The 16,710-nt window shown below is 38.9% G+C and overlaps 1 protein-coding gene across 6 annotated transcripts in view; it reads left to right on the top strand.

Annotated features, from left to right (window-relative positions):
• Window positions 1–12,092: 12,092 nt before the first annotated feature.
• The window catches only part of dclk2a (doublecortin-like kinase 2a), a 54,515-nt gene continuing 49,897 nt past the window's right edge, over window positions 12,093–16,710 (top strand). For 3 of the 6 annotated variants that reach the window (XR_014204195.1, XM_082163220.1, XM_082163224.1), the window contains exon 1: window positions 12,094–12,910. Coding sequence is in view for 5 of the 6 variants with exons in the window: in XM_082163220.1 (XP_082019346.1) it covers window positions 12,514–12,910 (397 nt within the window). In the remaining variant the exon portion in view is untranslated. Of the gene's footprint in view, window positions 12,911–16,710 lie in introns of all 6 variants that reach the window. The other 3 variants (XM_082163221.1, XM_082163223.1, XM_082163222.1) reach the window with 3 other exon arrangements.

Raw genomic sequence — 16,710 nt, 5'->3', positions numbered from 1 at the left:
TGTGGGGGTGTGCTCCTTCAGGACAGGGCATGTAAAATACATCAATCAGCTCCAATCTGACACCCTCACGAAACCACTGTAACATCCCTACCACATCTGGTGATTCGGGGGGCAGCGGTTTCCAGCGAAATGTTGAATGTTCTGTTGTTTCCTGTAATCGTCCAGGACACAGAACATTTAACATTCCCCCGACATGAAGTATTAAAACTGGTACCCCTTTAAAGAGACTTTGGCAGCGTGAAAGCTACTGCGGGGTATCTCTCTTTGCGTCCTAAAGACAGTAAAAAGGAATACGTTACCATCCTCGTTTTAATGGCGTGGTTTCCACTGCCGTGAAACAGGAGTACGCGCATCTGCTGTCACAAAAGAAGAAAGAAATTGGGCTGCATCCGTTTTTAGATCTTTGAGGCTTGAACCGTTCCGTCAGAACGCTCAAGTTCAAGATTCTAACTATCAAGAAGATCGTGTTGCAAATTCAACATTGCGATTGGTTCTTCACAACTGATCTTAAAGACACATATTTTCACATAGAAATATTGCCACAACACAGGAAATTCCTGAGGTTTACCATGATCAGGTCCTTCCATTCGACCTAGCATAGAAGATTGGCTGATACTGGCCCATTCTCAAGAGCTTGTGCTTCGACATCGAGATAGATCTCTTCTCATCTTCTCTCTCTGGGGATGAGATGCAACGCCAAGAAGAGCGTTCTCTCTCCTGCCCAGAGGGTAACGTGCTTGGGGGTTAAATGGAACTCTGCAACCATTGGGGGCACATCTGTCTCCCCCTCATGCCAAGACCATTTAAACACCCTAAGCAACATCTGGCTAGGTCAGGACTTTACATAGGTCTCATGGCAGCTGCGTCCACAGTGATCCCTCTGGGTCTTTTGCAAATGAGACCACTTCAGTTGTGGCTAAAAACGGGGGATTTCATCTACATACAATCCCTAAAGGCAAATAAGGGCAAGGGCACGCGCTGAGTGCTTTGTGTCCTTTCTAAAAATCAGTGTTTATGGTAAGTCACGCGCTGAATGCTTCGTGCACTTTCTAAAAGTCATGTTTATGTTAAGGGTTACGTGCAGCAGCTTTGTTCCCTTTCTACGTGGTTCAGACCCCGATTCCTTGCCTTGGGACCCACTCTAGGTGCGTCTTGCCGTTGCAGAATGCTAACGACGGACGCATCCCTGTCGGGCTGGGTAGCGGTCTTAAGTGGTTGTCCAGCCCAAGGGATCTGGGAAGGCATCATCTTGATTGGCACATCAATTGCCTCGAATGGATGGCTGTATTTTTGGCCCTGAAATACTTCCTCCAGCAGTTAAGGGGCTATCATGTCCTAGCGCAGGTGGACAATACTATGGTAGTCGCCTACAAAAATAGTCTTGTTGACTGAACAGAGTTTGGTTCTCGGAAATAATATCTCTCCTCGACAGCTCGCACTGGGCGATACCGAACAGGAGGGACCTTCAGTCTCAAACACAGGGGACAATATTCCCAGCCCGAGTTGTGGAACCTTCATGCTTGGCGCCGGAAGGGTACCAACTGAGGGACACTGGGTTTTCAGCTGATAACATAGAGACCATTCTCAGTGCTAGGGCTCCGTCCAATAGAGGAAGTTATGCCAATAAATGGGGTGTCTTTAAAAGGTGGTGCACTGCTCGTAATGCAGATCCAATTAACTGCCATATTGCTTCAGTTCTGGAGTTCCTGCAGAAAAATGTATCAGCAGGCACATGCCCCGCCACTCTGAGGGTTTATGTGGCCGCTTTATCGGCTTGCCACGCCTTGATTGACGGGGTGCCACTTGAGAAACATCCTCTGCTCGCCAGCTTCGTTTGTGGAGCCAGGCGGCTGAGGCCTCCAGTTAAAACCAACATCCCTTCATGGGACTTAGCTATAGTCCTGGAGGGTCTGGTTGAAACCCCCTTGGAACCTTTAGGGTCAGCGTCTGAAAAACCTCTGACTTTAAGATTGTTTTCTTATGGCTTTCACTTTTTAAAAATTAATCTTGCATCCTCATCCTGACTACCTGCCTTAGGTCCCCTTCTCGACTGTACATCAAGTCACTCTTGAGGCCTTCTGCCCTACGTCCACCGCACTAGCCAGTGGCGTAAGTCAGAGCAACTATTTGTTTGTCATGGTGGCCGTAACAGAGGCGGCCGTCACAAAACGGACAATTTCACATTGGGTGAGGGATGCTATTGCCCTTGCCTATGAGGTGCGTGGTCAAGCTTCGCCAGTAGGCATCAGGGTTCATTCTACTAGGGTGGTCACTTCTTCCCAAGCCTTGGCGGGGGGTGCACCCCTGTAGCATGTTTGTGATGCGGCAGGCTGGTCCTCTCCACACACATTCATTAGATTTATAGTTTGGATGTTCATGCCACTCCGGGCTTTCACGTCCTTGAGTAGACATCACGCTGTATTGACGTGCTGAAGATGTCCCAGGACTGCTCTTCACACAAAATATCCTGTCGATGCAGCTGCGGCTCATCTATTTATAGCCTTGCGGCGCGTGCACGCATACTCTGATGACGTCACTGCCTGAGGCTATAAAAGTTCCTGGTCAATTTCATTGACGTGTTTGCACACATATTCACAGCTGGTCACGTTAAAGACGTTCCCAATGCACTGATCAGCACAGCATCTCGTTCCGCTTTTTCAGGGTACAGGGTTACAGTCAAGTAACACGAGACGTTTCTTGAGTATATTTTTTGTCTCATTAATTTGTTATGCAGAGCTATTACATTTCTTTGCATTTATAATATAATATAATATAATATAATATAATATAATATAATATAATATAATATAATATAATACACCGGACAACAATGTTTCAGTTTTAAGAAATAAGACAGTTATAGTAGAAATAGTAGTTTGAGTTTAACATGGTAAATAATGACTTGCATATAAAAATCAGTTGAAACGAGTTGAATAGAGAGTTGTGTTTATGTAATGGTTAGGATTGGTCAAAGGGATGCCGCTGGATTTCAACCCATTAGTTTTAATTAAAAACATTTAAAAGTTGTGTGATTTGAGTTATATTGTTGATTCTGGAAGCTATATTGTGACTCTAATCCTACATATGATATTTTAGATGTTTGGCTAACTGTACTTTGTTATAAATGAACTTAAACCACATCAGTTAATAGAATAAATAACAATTATAAATGATGCATGCAGCACAGAAGAGGCTTGTTACTATCCCAAACTGAACCAGAATAAATGGAAATGAGCAACAGATGGATGGCAGGAAAGAGAAGACGAAAGGAAATGAGTGGAAGACACAACCAGAGATTTGAGAAGCATTAATTAATACTTCGCCAGAAGCGTATTCTAATATCAGACACATGAAGTGGTTTTGGGCATTTCATACCATGCCCACAGAATAACATTATGCTGAAAATGATTAAGTGGCCATCCATATTTCTCCATAATTTGAAGCCAATTTTCGTGCAGGGAGGTGATTGATCGTTAGAGGCACCTCAAGGAAGGTTGGAGACCAGCTGAGGAGATTGAGGTGCAGGTTTCCTAGCAACCAGAGGAACCATTGTCTCAGTGAGATGGAGGAACATCTGAGTGAGATTCAGTTCGGCTCCAGCCCGTTTGAAATGCATCTATCACACTGATTCAGCTGAAAATCTGGTCATGAATATGGGCACGCTATATGATACAGTATTTAAACAGTGACATTGAAGTTGTTTATATTGCTCAAGTCGAGGTCACTTTTTAAAATGCATGTGGATGTTCTCTACAATGGAATGTATTTACAATCTGGCATCTTAAATACACTGGGTTGAGACACGGGTATGACTGAAAGGGCCATAACGTTTTAATAAATGCAGGGCTTGCAAAAGGGTCCTAAAATTAGTCTGAGAAAGTGACAATCCTGTTTAAGTTTCATTATAGATGCAGTGTCAGGGGTATCTAGCACAGAGAGATTTGATAAATTAAGAATTCTCACAATTTAAACCAGGCCATGAAACTTACATTTAAAGGGGACATATCATGAAAATCTGACTTTTTCTGTGTTTAAGTGCTGTAATCGGGTCCCCGGTGCATCTACCAACCCAGAAAATGTGAAAAGTGACAATCCAGTAACTTTGTTAGGTAAGCCTTTCTCTGCAAGCATGTCAAAAAATAAGCAGATTAGATTCTGCTCCCCTTCTGAGGTAGGAAGGGGATCGTATTATAGCTCATTTGCTTTTAAAGGGACACACAAAAATCCTTCCAGCTCTTAAGGTGATGATACACAGGGCAACTTTTTGCGCAATGTTGCTGGGCAATCTTGCCAATCGATTGTTGCTTGGGCACTTTCCTATTGAAAATGGGCAATAAATATATATCTGGATAATTTCGATCGGTCATGGGCCCTGTGTCTCATCTGGTTGCCCGTTGACGGCAACATTGCCCAAAAAGTTGGCCTGTGTATCATCACCTTAAGAGTTGGAAGGATCCATGAAGACTAAAAACAAAAGCCTGAGCAACAGTTTCATCAATTGATAGGTTGCTGAGAGCATTTTGTGGACAAACTACTAAAATTTTGGTCAAAAAATCTTTTCAACGTTTTCTGTATAACATTTTAAATAAAAAAAGGGTTGAGTCTCGAATCTGCTATTCTGAAGTGGCAGATAGATGACATGACAGATATGTTAATGGCCATTTGTCAGTCATCATGGTCTTCGCACTTTAATGTGTGTAATGCGACATGAATCATGTAAACTTTCTGCGCTAAAATTGTTATGTCGCAACACTAACAACAAAGGCATTGCTATTTGTTCAAGCAGTGGGCGACACATGGAGCTGTGACGATTTGAAAAACGTTGAAAAACCCACAAAGAGCGCTTGATATTCACTGTGAAACTAGCCGTCAACGAACTTGACTCATGCTGAAGCAATGGAAATATGACCATGCTATGTGGGAAATTGTAGAGCAGGGCAATGTGTCGTGGTAAAAGGCTGTGAATTATCCTTGATTAATCTTGATTTTATGTCATAGTTTTCACAGTGTTCCAAACCTGTATGACTTTCTTTTTATGCGGAACACACAAAGGATGGATGAATGGATGGATTGAGGAGGGAGGGAGGGAGGGAGGGAGGGAGGGAGGGAGGGACAGACAGAGGACAATGAAAGTCAATGGAGTCTGTTTTTTTCTTTGGACCCCACTGACTTTCATAGTATGAACATTCGTAAACAGTTGAATCATTCTTCAAAATAACTTATTTTGTGTTCCAAAGAAGAAATTCATTCCTACAGGTTTGGAATAACTTAAGTAACTGAGTAAATGACGATAAAATCTCTTTAAAAAAATGTTGAAAAGAAAAAAAGATCAGCAATGGAGAAAAAAAACACATTAAAATTAACCAAGATTAATGAATGATTTAGAAGTATTTTTCATTTCATTATTTTAACATGCTCTTGTTACAATGCAATTACACAAATACGTACTGAGTAGTAATATTAATTAAAACATGTACTTACTATATAACTAGGCTTAGGGTTATTACTAGTAAGCAAATATAAGATGTATAACAGGGACACTGTAAAATAAAGTGTCACCGTATTTTTCATTGTTTGTTTGACATTTAGTGACATTTCATGTCTTTTTATTTTATTTTTACGTTTACTTCCTGTGTGACTCACGCATATTTCTAAAATGTCCACAGACCATCTATACATATCTCCCATATTAATAACCCTGCATGGATGACTTGACGGTCTCACACACCCTTCCTTTTCATGTCTCATCATATTATTAATGCAAGCATGTTCTCATCTGCTTGAACAACTACCATATGTGTCCCAGCCTCATGGCCACAGCAGACATGATGTTATTTATCAAGGGAGAGTTTTTGGTGAGAGTCATATGTTCAGATGGGCTGCCCAGTGAGCTCGCCCTGATGTGTAACCTCGGATCACTTCTGGCCACAGATGAGACAGACGCCGCTCAGTAACAAATGCACTGGCTATCAGATTTATGTATATTTAACAGGCAGACATTTTACCCGTTTTCTGCCCAAAAGTATGCCATCAGCCAAAAAATTAATTTGTAATAAAGAGCACACTGCTGTCCTGGTGCATCACATTTGACACAACTCCGAGGCCACCTCAGAGTAATGGCCTAATGAAAAGTGTGTGTTTATATATTATGTGTGTGTGAAGGTGTGTGTTAGTGAGCTACATCTGACAAAAACTCTGAGGTGTCCTCAAGTGGAAAAACGAATAGCTAACATAAACAATTTATAATTAATAATGTCAAAAGTTATGGATTGGGTTAGGGTTAGTCTATAGTATTTATAATTAGTAATGTCATTATCTGAGAATGAAAACAAAAGAGATACTAACAGAAACAAAAGTCTATGAATAAAAGCAAACAAACGTGTGTGTGTGTGTGTGTGTGTGTGTGTGTGTGTGTGTGTGTGTGTGTGTGTGTGTGTGTGTGTGTGTGTGTGTGTGTGTGTGTGTGTGTGTGTGTGTGTGTTCATGGCTTGGGCCATCTCAGCAGGGGTCAAGACTCATTAGGATGATTTGCCACTGATAGACTAATTTTATTAACCATCTTACCCAGTGATGAATAATTCAATCCAAGATGCAATTTATGTCAAATAAATGTACTGCTAAACAGAAACGTTTCTGACACTTTATGTCAAGTTGTGTATTAGTGCATCCTCATGTGACAAAAAGTGGAAATGCAAGTGAGAACACCAGTGTATATATATATACTTTTTTGTATGGGAGGGGTTTCAAAGTTTTTCCAGACTAACCATAAACATTCAAAAAAAAAAATATATTTATATAACATATATACATACAAATTTACATAATTTACACATTTACATCAATTGTTTAACTAAATTGATCACTGTAACTGTATGGCCTCATTTCATTTCATCAAGACAAAGCTTGCCTCTAAAATTATACTTTTTTACAGCAATGTCAGTAAAAGGCATGAGATGAAATATGATATATGTGGTATGTATTTATTGTAAATAAAATAAAAAACAAGGGAAATATCACTTATGAACATTTTGAGTATTATATATATATGTGTGTGTGTGTGTGTGTGTGTGTGTGTGTGTGTGTGTGTGTGTGTGTGTGTGTGTGTGTGTGTGTGTGTGTGTGTGTGTGTGTGTGTGTGTGTGTGTGTGTGTGTGAAATAATTTACCTTTTTATTTAAAAAAATTTAATATATAAATATATTAAATCATAAATATAATCTGAGGTGTAGTGGAAATTACACGTTTGGTAGGAATGTTCATGATGTTCTGAAAATAAATTACAAAAATAACGGAATCCTCTACTGTTGCACATTATTATGGGACACATCAAATAAACTACTGAGAGTAAGTGTGATCATTTTCTTAAAGTCCACAGTGGCCGTATAGAATTATCCGCCTATAGGCACCTACAAAGCAATATGTTATACCTGCTGCTTTTATAAAACATCAGGCATGTTTCTCAGCCATGACTCTGCTCTGTGCATCACATCTCTCTCTCGCTCTCTCTCTCTCTCTCTCTCTCTCTCTCTCTCTCTCTCTCTCTCTCTCTCTCTCTCTCTCTCTCTCTCTCTCTCTCCTTCATGGGTGCAGCAGGCCAACATCCCACTCCTAATGGAATGTGAGCGATCTGGGTCATGGGAAATGCATTTCTTTTTCTCAGACACCCACCCACTTGACTGCACAGCTGCTGGTGGTCTAAGATCAGTGCTGGCAGTTTTGGAAAGGTTAAAATCTGGATTAAGGAAGGGGAAGTTGGTTCCTGGTAGGACTGTGATTTTTTATTCAGACCTTATGTTCAATTAACTGAACCTGAAGTTCTTAATACTGTAGGCAAAATGGACTAAAAATTTGTAATACATAGTACAGTACCCTACAAACAAATGGTGCAACTTTGGCATTTCCATCAATATAGTTTAAAAAAAAAAGTATATTCATGAAAGTTTTACAATCGATTTAGGTCCATACTCCACAACACTTGTCCTTAGGTTTCTTGCTGCTAATAATATCTGTGTTTCCCTGCTTGCACACCTCAGATTGTTCCACTGGTTCCAAGAAGCATTTTACCACTGAGATTTCTACTGTTTTACTCCTACTGTTTTCAGTGACTTGAGTGTCTGAAGTCATGATTTGTACAGATCTTAGGCTTCTTTTGACATCTTTATCTAGATGTAGCTAGATTTCCTGAATAGTGTGAACAAGGACTTAAGGGAACCATTATCCTCCTGTGTATGCATAGTTAATCCACTAGATGGCAGACTGTAATGGCAGATATTTTTTGCATTAGCCTACAGAACCAATACTATAATAGGCTATGGATTTATTTCCATACTGCATAGAGTATATTGCATCATAATCACATCATCCTATGTGATTACATATACATACATAAATATATATATATATATATATATGTATGTATTTACATTTTAGGGTTAGTCAAAAATGTCAAAAAATGTTTTACAGAGCATTGTGTATTTAAGTTATTTGCATAACGAAGATGCAGTATTTACCTAAAAAAAAAAAAAAAAAAAACATTGTTTAAAGGACTGGTATATTGGATAGTAGATATAATCCTATTGATGAAACATTGAACTAATGGCATCAAATTTTCATTTTAATAAATTATAATTAAGATTATTATACTTCAGTTGACCCACTCTTTTAATGGTTCAGTGATTATGTAAAACCAGGCCAGTTTTACATAATCAGAGAGGGGAATCTCCTCTCTCTCTCTCTCTCTCTCTCTCTCTCTCTCTCTCTCTCTCTCTCTCTCTCTCTCTCATTTTTGAGGAAGGGACTCTTCTTTCAGCTGCAACTGTTATTGTCTTCAGGATTTCCTCTCTCCGGGGCTTTTCTTCCCGTTTACTTCCCTTCATGCAGTCTCAACTGTTTTCATTATCCCTTTAATTCAGAAAAGAACCGCCATGTCAGAGTTTGCCCTCACAGTGTCCCAGGAGGCAGAAAGGCCCACTCACCAAAGAAATATCAGATATTTAGCTTATTCTGCATGTCATGATATTACAGTCAGCAGTTTCAGTGTTGTGACTGCAAAAATACTGTCTAAAAATCAAGAAATAATTGTTATTTTGAAGGTGCTTGATTTTCAAGACAAAGACAAACTGCGTTTGTCTACCACCTGCATATATAATGTGTAATCCACCTTAAACTCATATAGGCTATTCGTATGTATTTTATGAAAAAATGTGGTTCTATAAATATTTTAAACCACTTCAAATATTCATAAAATATTTACTATATTTAAAAACTATATTTTTATATAGCCTATAGGGATATACGGGGACAAAATAAAGGGGTCATGAACTGCATTTTTTATTATTATTATTTTATAACATTTCCAGAGGTTCACTTAATGAATAATGTTAGTGGGTTTTTTTCTGTTTTTATAAAAAATGGTCAATTTAGATAAATAAAAGGCAATTTTCTACCCTGATTTTAGCCCTCTGATTTGAACACTGTGTTGGAAGGGGCGTGTCTGCTGTGAGACTCAATGTAAACGCCCACTGCTATGATTTGCTAACATCTTTGTATATGAAATAAGCATCGATGAGCATTGTAGCCAATGACAGACGGGCATTTGCATTTTGTTATTTTTAGTCCAGTGATCCTGTCTTCTCTCATTAAAGGGGTCATATAATGTCATTTTTGTACAAGCTAATATGATTCTTTAGGGTCTAAATTAAAAGTTTGTAATATACTTTAATTAAAAATTCTCATTAGTATTGTAAGAAAACACAAATTTGACCTGGTCAAAAACAGCTCTGTTTTCAGCACGCCGTTTAAGTGCATGCGTCTTTAAATGATAATGAGCTTTGCTCACCCCGCCCCTCTTTTCTGTGCACACACTGTTTGTAACACAATAACACAATAACCATAACGCGTCGTTCATTATAAACGTGGGATTATGAATTATATTGATAACGTTGTACATAGAAAACATGCCGTAATGTACCCTGAGTGTAAACAGCCGCATTCATCGTGAAGCGTGCAAGCGATTTGCAAAGATTAATATAAAGATTAATATAAAGGTCAATAAAACGTGACACTCACTTCAGTTATTCTGGAGGTGCAGCAGGAACACGAATAGTTGGTACCGATCCTTTTTTCAGGAGCAGCTTCTTAGCAAATAACCAGCTTTTTACTGATCCTCGTTTGTAAAGCAGTCTGGTGAAATGATTCGCGCAAAAATGAAAGCATTGACGTTGATCGTGGGGAATATTCCCTTCGAAAACAAACTCAGCCACTGCGTCTTCAGCTGTACGGATTTAGGCCATGTCCACACTAATACGTTTTCGTTTGAAAACGCATCTTTTTCTCTCCGTTTTGGCCTTCCGTCCACACTGAGACGGCGTTTTTATTAATGAAAACGAAGCTTTTTGAAAACGCACTCCAAAGCGTATAAATTTGAAAACGCCGTTTTTGCGTTGTAGTGTGGACTGTGAAACCGGAGGGATTTAAAAACGATGACGTAAATGTATCATGTGACGCATATTGTACCAATAGATATTCATGTTTATACCAGTATTGCGCCTGTTATGTGCGTTTCACTTTCACACTGTTGCTAAAAATATTCTACATTGCACACTCTTCATATCACAGTCCTGCAAAGATGACAGAATTTACTCACATTTGCTGTCCTGCGGTAATACATGAGAGCAGTCGCGTTTTAGACCAAACATCTGCGTGCGACCTGGACGCATCAGTGAATGGTGAGATATTTTACTAAATAAAATTATCCTGTTAGAAGAATTGCGCGATAACTTCATTCATTATTTTTCCATCTGAATCATATCAGTGAGCTTTTGTGGGGTTTTACACATGCGCAGTAAAGGTGAATTTAGCGTTTTCAGGCGTTTTTCAAAAGTTTCTCATCCACACTGAAACGTCCGAAAACGCTTGAAAACGCTAGTGTGGACGGAGAGCGTTTATAAACGAAAACGCCGTTTTCAAATGTATCCGGATTAATGTAGACGTAGTCTTAGGAACATCAAAATGACTGCTGTGTTCCTTATTACTCCCAAGAACAGAACACCACAATCGCTTAGACACCATTCTACTCAGTGTTCCAGCTATCAACAATGAACGCGCTGGTCCGCGCGGACTATGATTGACAGCTCGCTCACGAGGGCGCGAGGGCGGGTCTGTGTTGAAACGCTGCTGTCAATCAACCATCGTGGGAGGGGCGTCGATTTTGTGACGTCACAAAATCGAACAGCTTGGTTTGAGATGGGAGGAAACATAAGAAGATTTAAAAAAAAAAACACTGGATGGATTTTTATCATTTTATGATGGTTGTGTACAGGCACTGCCAACACACATTTCAGTACAATCAACTTGTAAAAGTGCATGTACCATTATATGACCCCTTTAACGTGTCAGTGGGCGGGGGCCAAAAAACGTGGTGCTGTAGAAGTGGGCGTTGATTTCATTCTGCAGAGGTGGTCTTTTGTCACACTATGATGTCATAATGTGACAAAAGTCCAAACAAGTAGTTTTTGAGTTCTGAAACTAACTACAGAATGTTTTTACAGTACTTTACTTGATCTTTTGACATGTAAGAGGTGATCTGAGTGTAATTTCTCAATTCATGACCCCTTTAAAACGAGAAATAATTGTAATAATTCATGGATGCATAAAAAATTATTTTAAAGTCGTCATGAAACAGTAATTTTCCGAGTGACTTTTTGTCCATTGGAAATTGATTGGGTCATTGGATCGTTGTCGTTTGCCATTGCAACATTCTCATGTTAGTGACACATGTTGTCCCGCCCTTGCGCCAGTAAACACATCATCAGAAATGGGAGAGCATGTTATTTTGAATAAAGATTACGAGGGCACATGAATAAATGATGTGCATGGATAAATCATTTATAAAAAATACTGTAATATTCCAAAAAAAAAAAAAAGGAAGTCGATTTTGATTTTATGGCTTTAAAGTAATCTTGTCCCCTGAGAAAAGTGAGGCCCCCTAGTGGGACCCAAGGTTAAGAAAAACTGCGTTTGTAGAGAAAAAACAGATTGGTGTTTTAGGACCCTGAGGAGGAGTAGCTCTTGTCCTCTCCTCCGTGGCTTTCATGTAGGTGTGTGGTGTGTGTTGGCCTGATTGAGTGCCAGTGGAGGGGATGAAGAGAACAGCGGACGGTCACGCGTGTCCAGCATGCGCACATACAGCTCTGCGCGTCTCATCTCATCATGACCGGGACTCACCCCAACTATAACGTCTGTCCTTGAATTACACAGTTCCTGGATTTGTGGACTACAGGGACCTTCAAAACAATTTATCTCTCGTAATATATATTTTTAACAAGTCTTCCTTCTTTAGCAGTATACAAAGTTGAAGAGAACTGCTAATTTAACTGATTTCTTAAAGAAAATGCATCTTATTTGTTGAAAGTCCAAAAAAGGAAGAAACAACACGAAAGACAACCGGTGCAAATATTCAGAAATAACAAGCTCTTTTCCCAAGGACCAGCGCTTTGACTTTAAGGAAATAAACATGTCCAGCAGAAGCATCGAGTGGGAGCATTTCGAGGAGCGCGAGAAGAGTCACCGGTCCCCGCGGGGCAGCAGCGGTTCTCACTCCGGCTCTCGGGGTAACGGGCTCGTGCCCAGTCCCGCTCACAGCGCGCACTGTAGCTTCTACCGCACGCGCACACTGCAGTCGCTCACCACCGAGAAGAAAGCGAAAAAAGTTCGCTTCTATCGGAACGGTGATAAGTACTTCAAGGGCTTGGTGTACGCGGTGTCCGGTGACCGCTTCAGGTCTTTCGACGCGCTGCTGATGGAGCTCACCCGCTCCCTCTCGGACAATGTGAATTTACCGCAGGGAGTCCGGAGCATCTATGCTATAGAAGGGGGAAAGAAGATCACCAGCATGGACGAGTTACTAGAAGGTGAGGTTGAAGATTGTGCAGGTGCAAATGTAGACACAACAGACACTTAAAATTCCAATAAAGCACAACTGGCAATGTCACGATCCCACTTCCCCAAAAGGATGCATTGTTTGCAATGTTGACAGTGTAGGTAACAAGTCTCTCACGCACATACACACTGGATTTTCAACTCATGCTTTTCAGTATAGCCTACTGGCATGACTGTTCTACACATTGCGAAGGCAATGTTTAAAAAACTTATAATAAATAAATAAAATATAATAAAAAGGTAACAGACTAATGTTAATATAGATATAATATAAAATGTAATAAAACACAAATAAAATCTCACAATCTCAGTCACTCTACCTGCACATACATAAAGTCTGTGTCTAATTTTCAGAGTTAAAATTAAACATAAGGCATGATAAACAGGGAAAATCCAATCCCCTGAACTAGTTAGTTAGGTAGTTAAAATTGTTTTAACCAAGATTACTGTTTAATTCTTGAGTAAGCTACAGCAAATCTCAAGTCACTTAAGGTTACAGTCCTTATTAAGCTCCATTCCTTCTCTGGCTGAACTTTAAAATAGACATGGAGCGGGATCTTAAATCGTTAATCTTTGGATTCACCCAAAAATTATATTTCTGTCATTTATTTACCCCCATGTTTTTCCGTCTGCTGAATAATATATATTGTTTACACCATATTGTTTATCCATATAATTAAAGTCAGTGGGGTCCAAAACAACATTGGAAATGCTGACTGCTTTCACTGTGTGGAGAAAAACAAAACAAAACAAAACACTAAGACAAATTTAAAATAATAATAATAATCATACAGGTTTGGCACTGCATGAGTGAGTTACCAATAGTAGAATTGACTTTTTTGGGGGGGGTAAAGTATTCCTTTAACTGACATTGATAATGCAAGCCAGCCAGTACTCAATCACATTACATTTATTTCTTTATCTAAATGTTAATAATGTACTCTTACTATGTAATAGTATGTAGACTAGACTGTCATAAAAACAAACCCAAATATCTGGGCCTTATATTAAACTCTGTGGTATTTCAACAATAGTATGAATGGAGAATTTATTGCATAATTAAACGATTTAATGTGTAAAATCGGGTTATTCTAAACACACAATTCAAGCCGTATAAGTATATATTTTACTAAATTAGTTTAAAAGCACAATTCCAGCTGCTTTGGTTCAGCATGTGAGAATGTGATGCAGAATGTGGCTCTGTGTTTGCTCAATGATGCAATTGTTCAAGTTCTTTGGATTTGAAGTGCCGAGCTCAGCATCTCTTCACGCTGACTGAGGGTTGGCTTAGTTCTCTTTTGTGTTTCAAATTTTTGTAAAGTCTTACAAATGCATGATCAAAGCTATGAATGCTATTTGCTAAAGATTGCCAGGAACAGGCAAGCTAGTATGTTGGAGTGTTTGTAGTGACACTGCATATTGTGCTGGCAAACCAAACTTTCAGGGTCCCATCTGGACATCAAGACAGGACTGGTTATGGGAGGGTGATGGAGGGTTCATAACCCTTGTGTCTGTTCCAGTCCACACCTGAGGCTCATGTAAATGACATCCATATTACTATCTTTCTGTCTTCCCACACACATAGTTTGTCAAATAGCTGCCATCTGATTTTGAGTCAGTTTTTCGTCAGTAATAGTGACCCCATCTGGAGTCTACTTCATTAATTAGCCTTTTGTTAATTTCTAAGCTTAATAAAGCCCAGTGCCTTGGGAGTCCCCCCTCCTATTTCTGAGGCAAACTGGGTGAAATTGAGATTTTATGATCCAGTGGTGGTAACAATGACATTTATGTTGTGGATGAATGGTTGTAGTTCTGGGTCAGTGGTGGAACTAAATGTTGGCCATATTCTTGATTTATGAGTATGAGGTATTATTTGTTTAACTGAAAATGCTTTAAAAAATCTTCATTTCTGTTGCATGGTTTTGGGGTTTTGTTTTAGACATTCTGGTTTTATTTTAATTTGGACAACACGCTAAATATGACATATTTTGTATGCATCAAAGCAAACAGACATACTTAAGGTATGGTTATATCACGCATCTCTTCTTACTCTCATGTGAATAAACAAAATAATGTTGAATTCACACTATGTGAGTCATATGTTCTCAGATGCCTCTCTTAGCTGCCAAGATGAGAAATATATATGATTTTTCCTCTCAGTTTGAAGCTCACTAGTTTCACCAGGGGCTGTGAACTTTGCCATTCAGATTTAGATGAAATTCAGATTTTTTAGGTTCTTATGCAATGAAGCTCAACATTTTGGTGTGCATAGTATGCATATCCAGGAGCGATGATGATTCGTATTTAACTATTGTTTGATCTTTTTTTTTTTTTTTACGTTAACGTAACGTTGATCATGATAACGTTCAATCATAATGAACTCAGACTCAAACATATTCTGTATCTATACCACGTTTCGTGCTTTCATTTAATGTGCTCTTTATATGCAGAAATCCCCTTTTACATGCATCTGGTACACAAAATCAGACAAAACTTTAATTGGTTGTCTGGCAACAGCATTCCAATGGGCATCAGTCTTTTGGTTATTTAAAATAAAAAGTCAAAATATGTTAAAGTTAGGTTTAATAAGTTATGGGTAGGGAAAGGTTTCGGGTTAGATTTAGAAAAAGCTTTATCAATCTGTATAAAAATTGTTGCGTTCGGTCGGTTCATTCCACAACCAATACATAATTATTTTCCTAAATCTAAACCCAAACCGTTCCCTAAACCTATAGCTAATTTTAGTTAAACATCCAAAATTCAACCTCAGAAAACACAGCAGCATTTTATGTAAACCTTGCATTTTGAAAATTACTTGTAAAAAGCAATATAATGAAATAGTTCTATTGGCGTGTTTCGCCCAAAAAGACTCGCCTTGCGGACTGCTCTTTCCATACAATATGAATGAACAGCAACCTTGGCTGTATATGTCCAAATCATTTTCGTTATACATTATACACTTCAAGCCTGCCAAGAACTTTTCCAGTTACCCATGAAGGAAAAACTGCTCATCGTGCACCGTAGTGGATAAAGAAGAAAGAGTGCACAAACTTCATTGGTTCTGCGTGTATAAATGTCAATGGTGGCAGATTTGAACGTATACTTCTGTGTCGGATTTGAGCTCGCCTGGCTGCACTGTGTGAGTCAGGTTTGCCATTGCTGTTGACGTTTACTGAAGCCTACTGAAGTACAGTATAGGCTTCAGTAAACATCAACAGCAATGGCAAACCTGACTCACACAGTGCAGCCAGGCGAGCTCAAATCCGATACAAAGCTGCTCGGATCAATATTCATTTACAGTGAGAGTGGCAATGAGAACAGAAAACATGTAAATATTTCCTGACTTCCACTAGAGGAGATATAAAACCACAAAGCTTTGGAGACACAAGGTCGGGTGTGTAAAATTATAAATATGATTTACTTTCATATTTTTTTATGGAATATTTCAGTATTTATTATAAATGATTTATCCGTGCACATTATTATTATTATTATTATTATTATTTTTAAATGCATGTGCCCTTATAATCTTTAATCAAACTAACATAGCAATCCAATTATCTAATTAATTCCTGATGGACAAAATCTTGCCCTACATTTTTTCTTGTGTCAAAATAGGAAAGAAAAGACTATTGCAACTACCAAATCATGCCAATCATGTGTCGCTTTACCACCATAAAGCTTACTCTGCTCATCAATCATTAAGAAAAATCACACGAGCAAGAGTGATATTACACTGAATATCATGGCAAATCAAAGTGGAGCAACGAAC

The sequence above is a fragment of the Leuciscus leuciscus genome (assembly GCF_965113295.1).
Source record: "Leuciscus leuciscus genome assembly, chromosome: 3".
Classification (NCBI taxonomy): Eukaryota; Metazoa; Chordata; class Actinopteri; order Cypriniformes; family Leuciscidae; genus Leuciscus; species Leuciscus leuciscus.
Note: the sequence above shows the minus strand (reverse complement) of the source record. Positions and strands in the feature narration are given on the sequence as shown.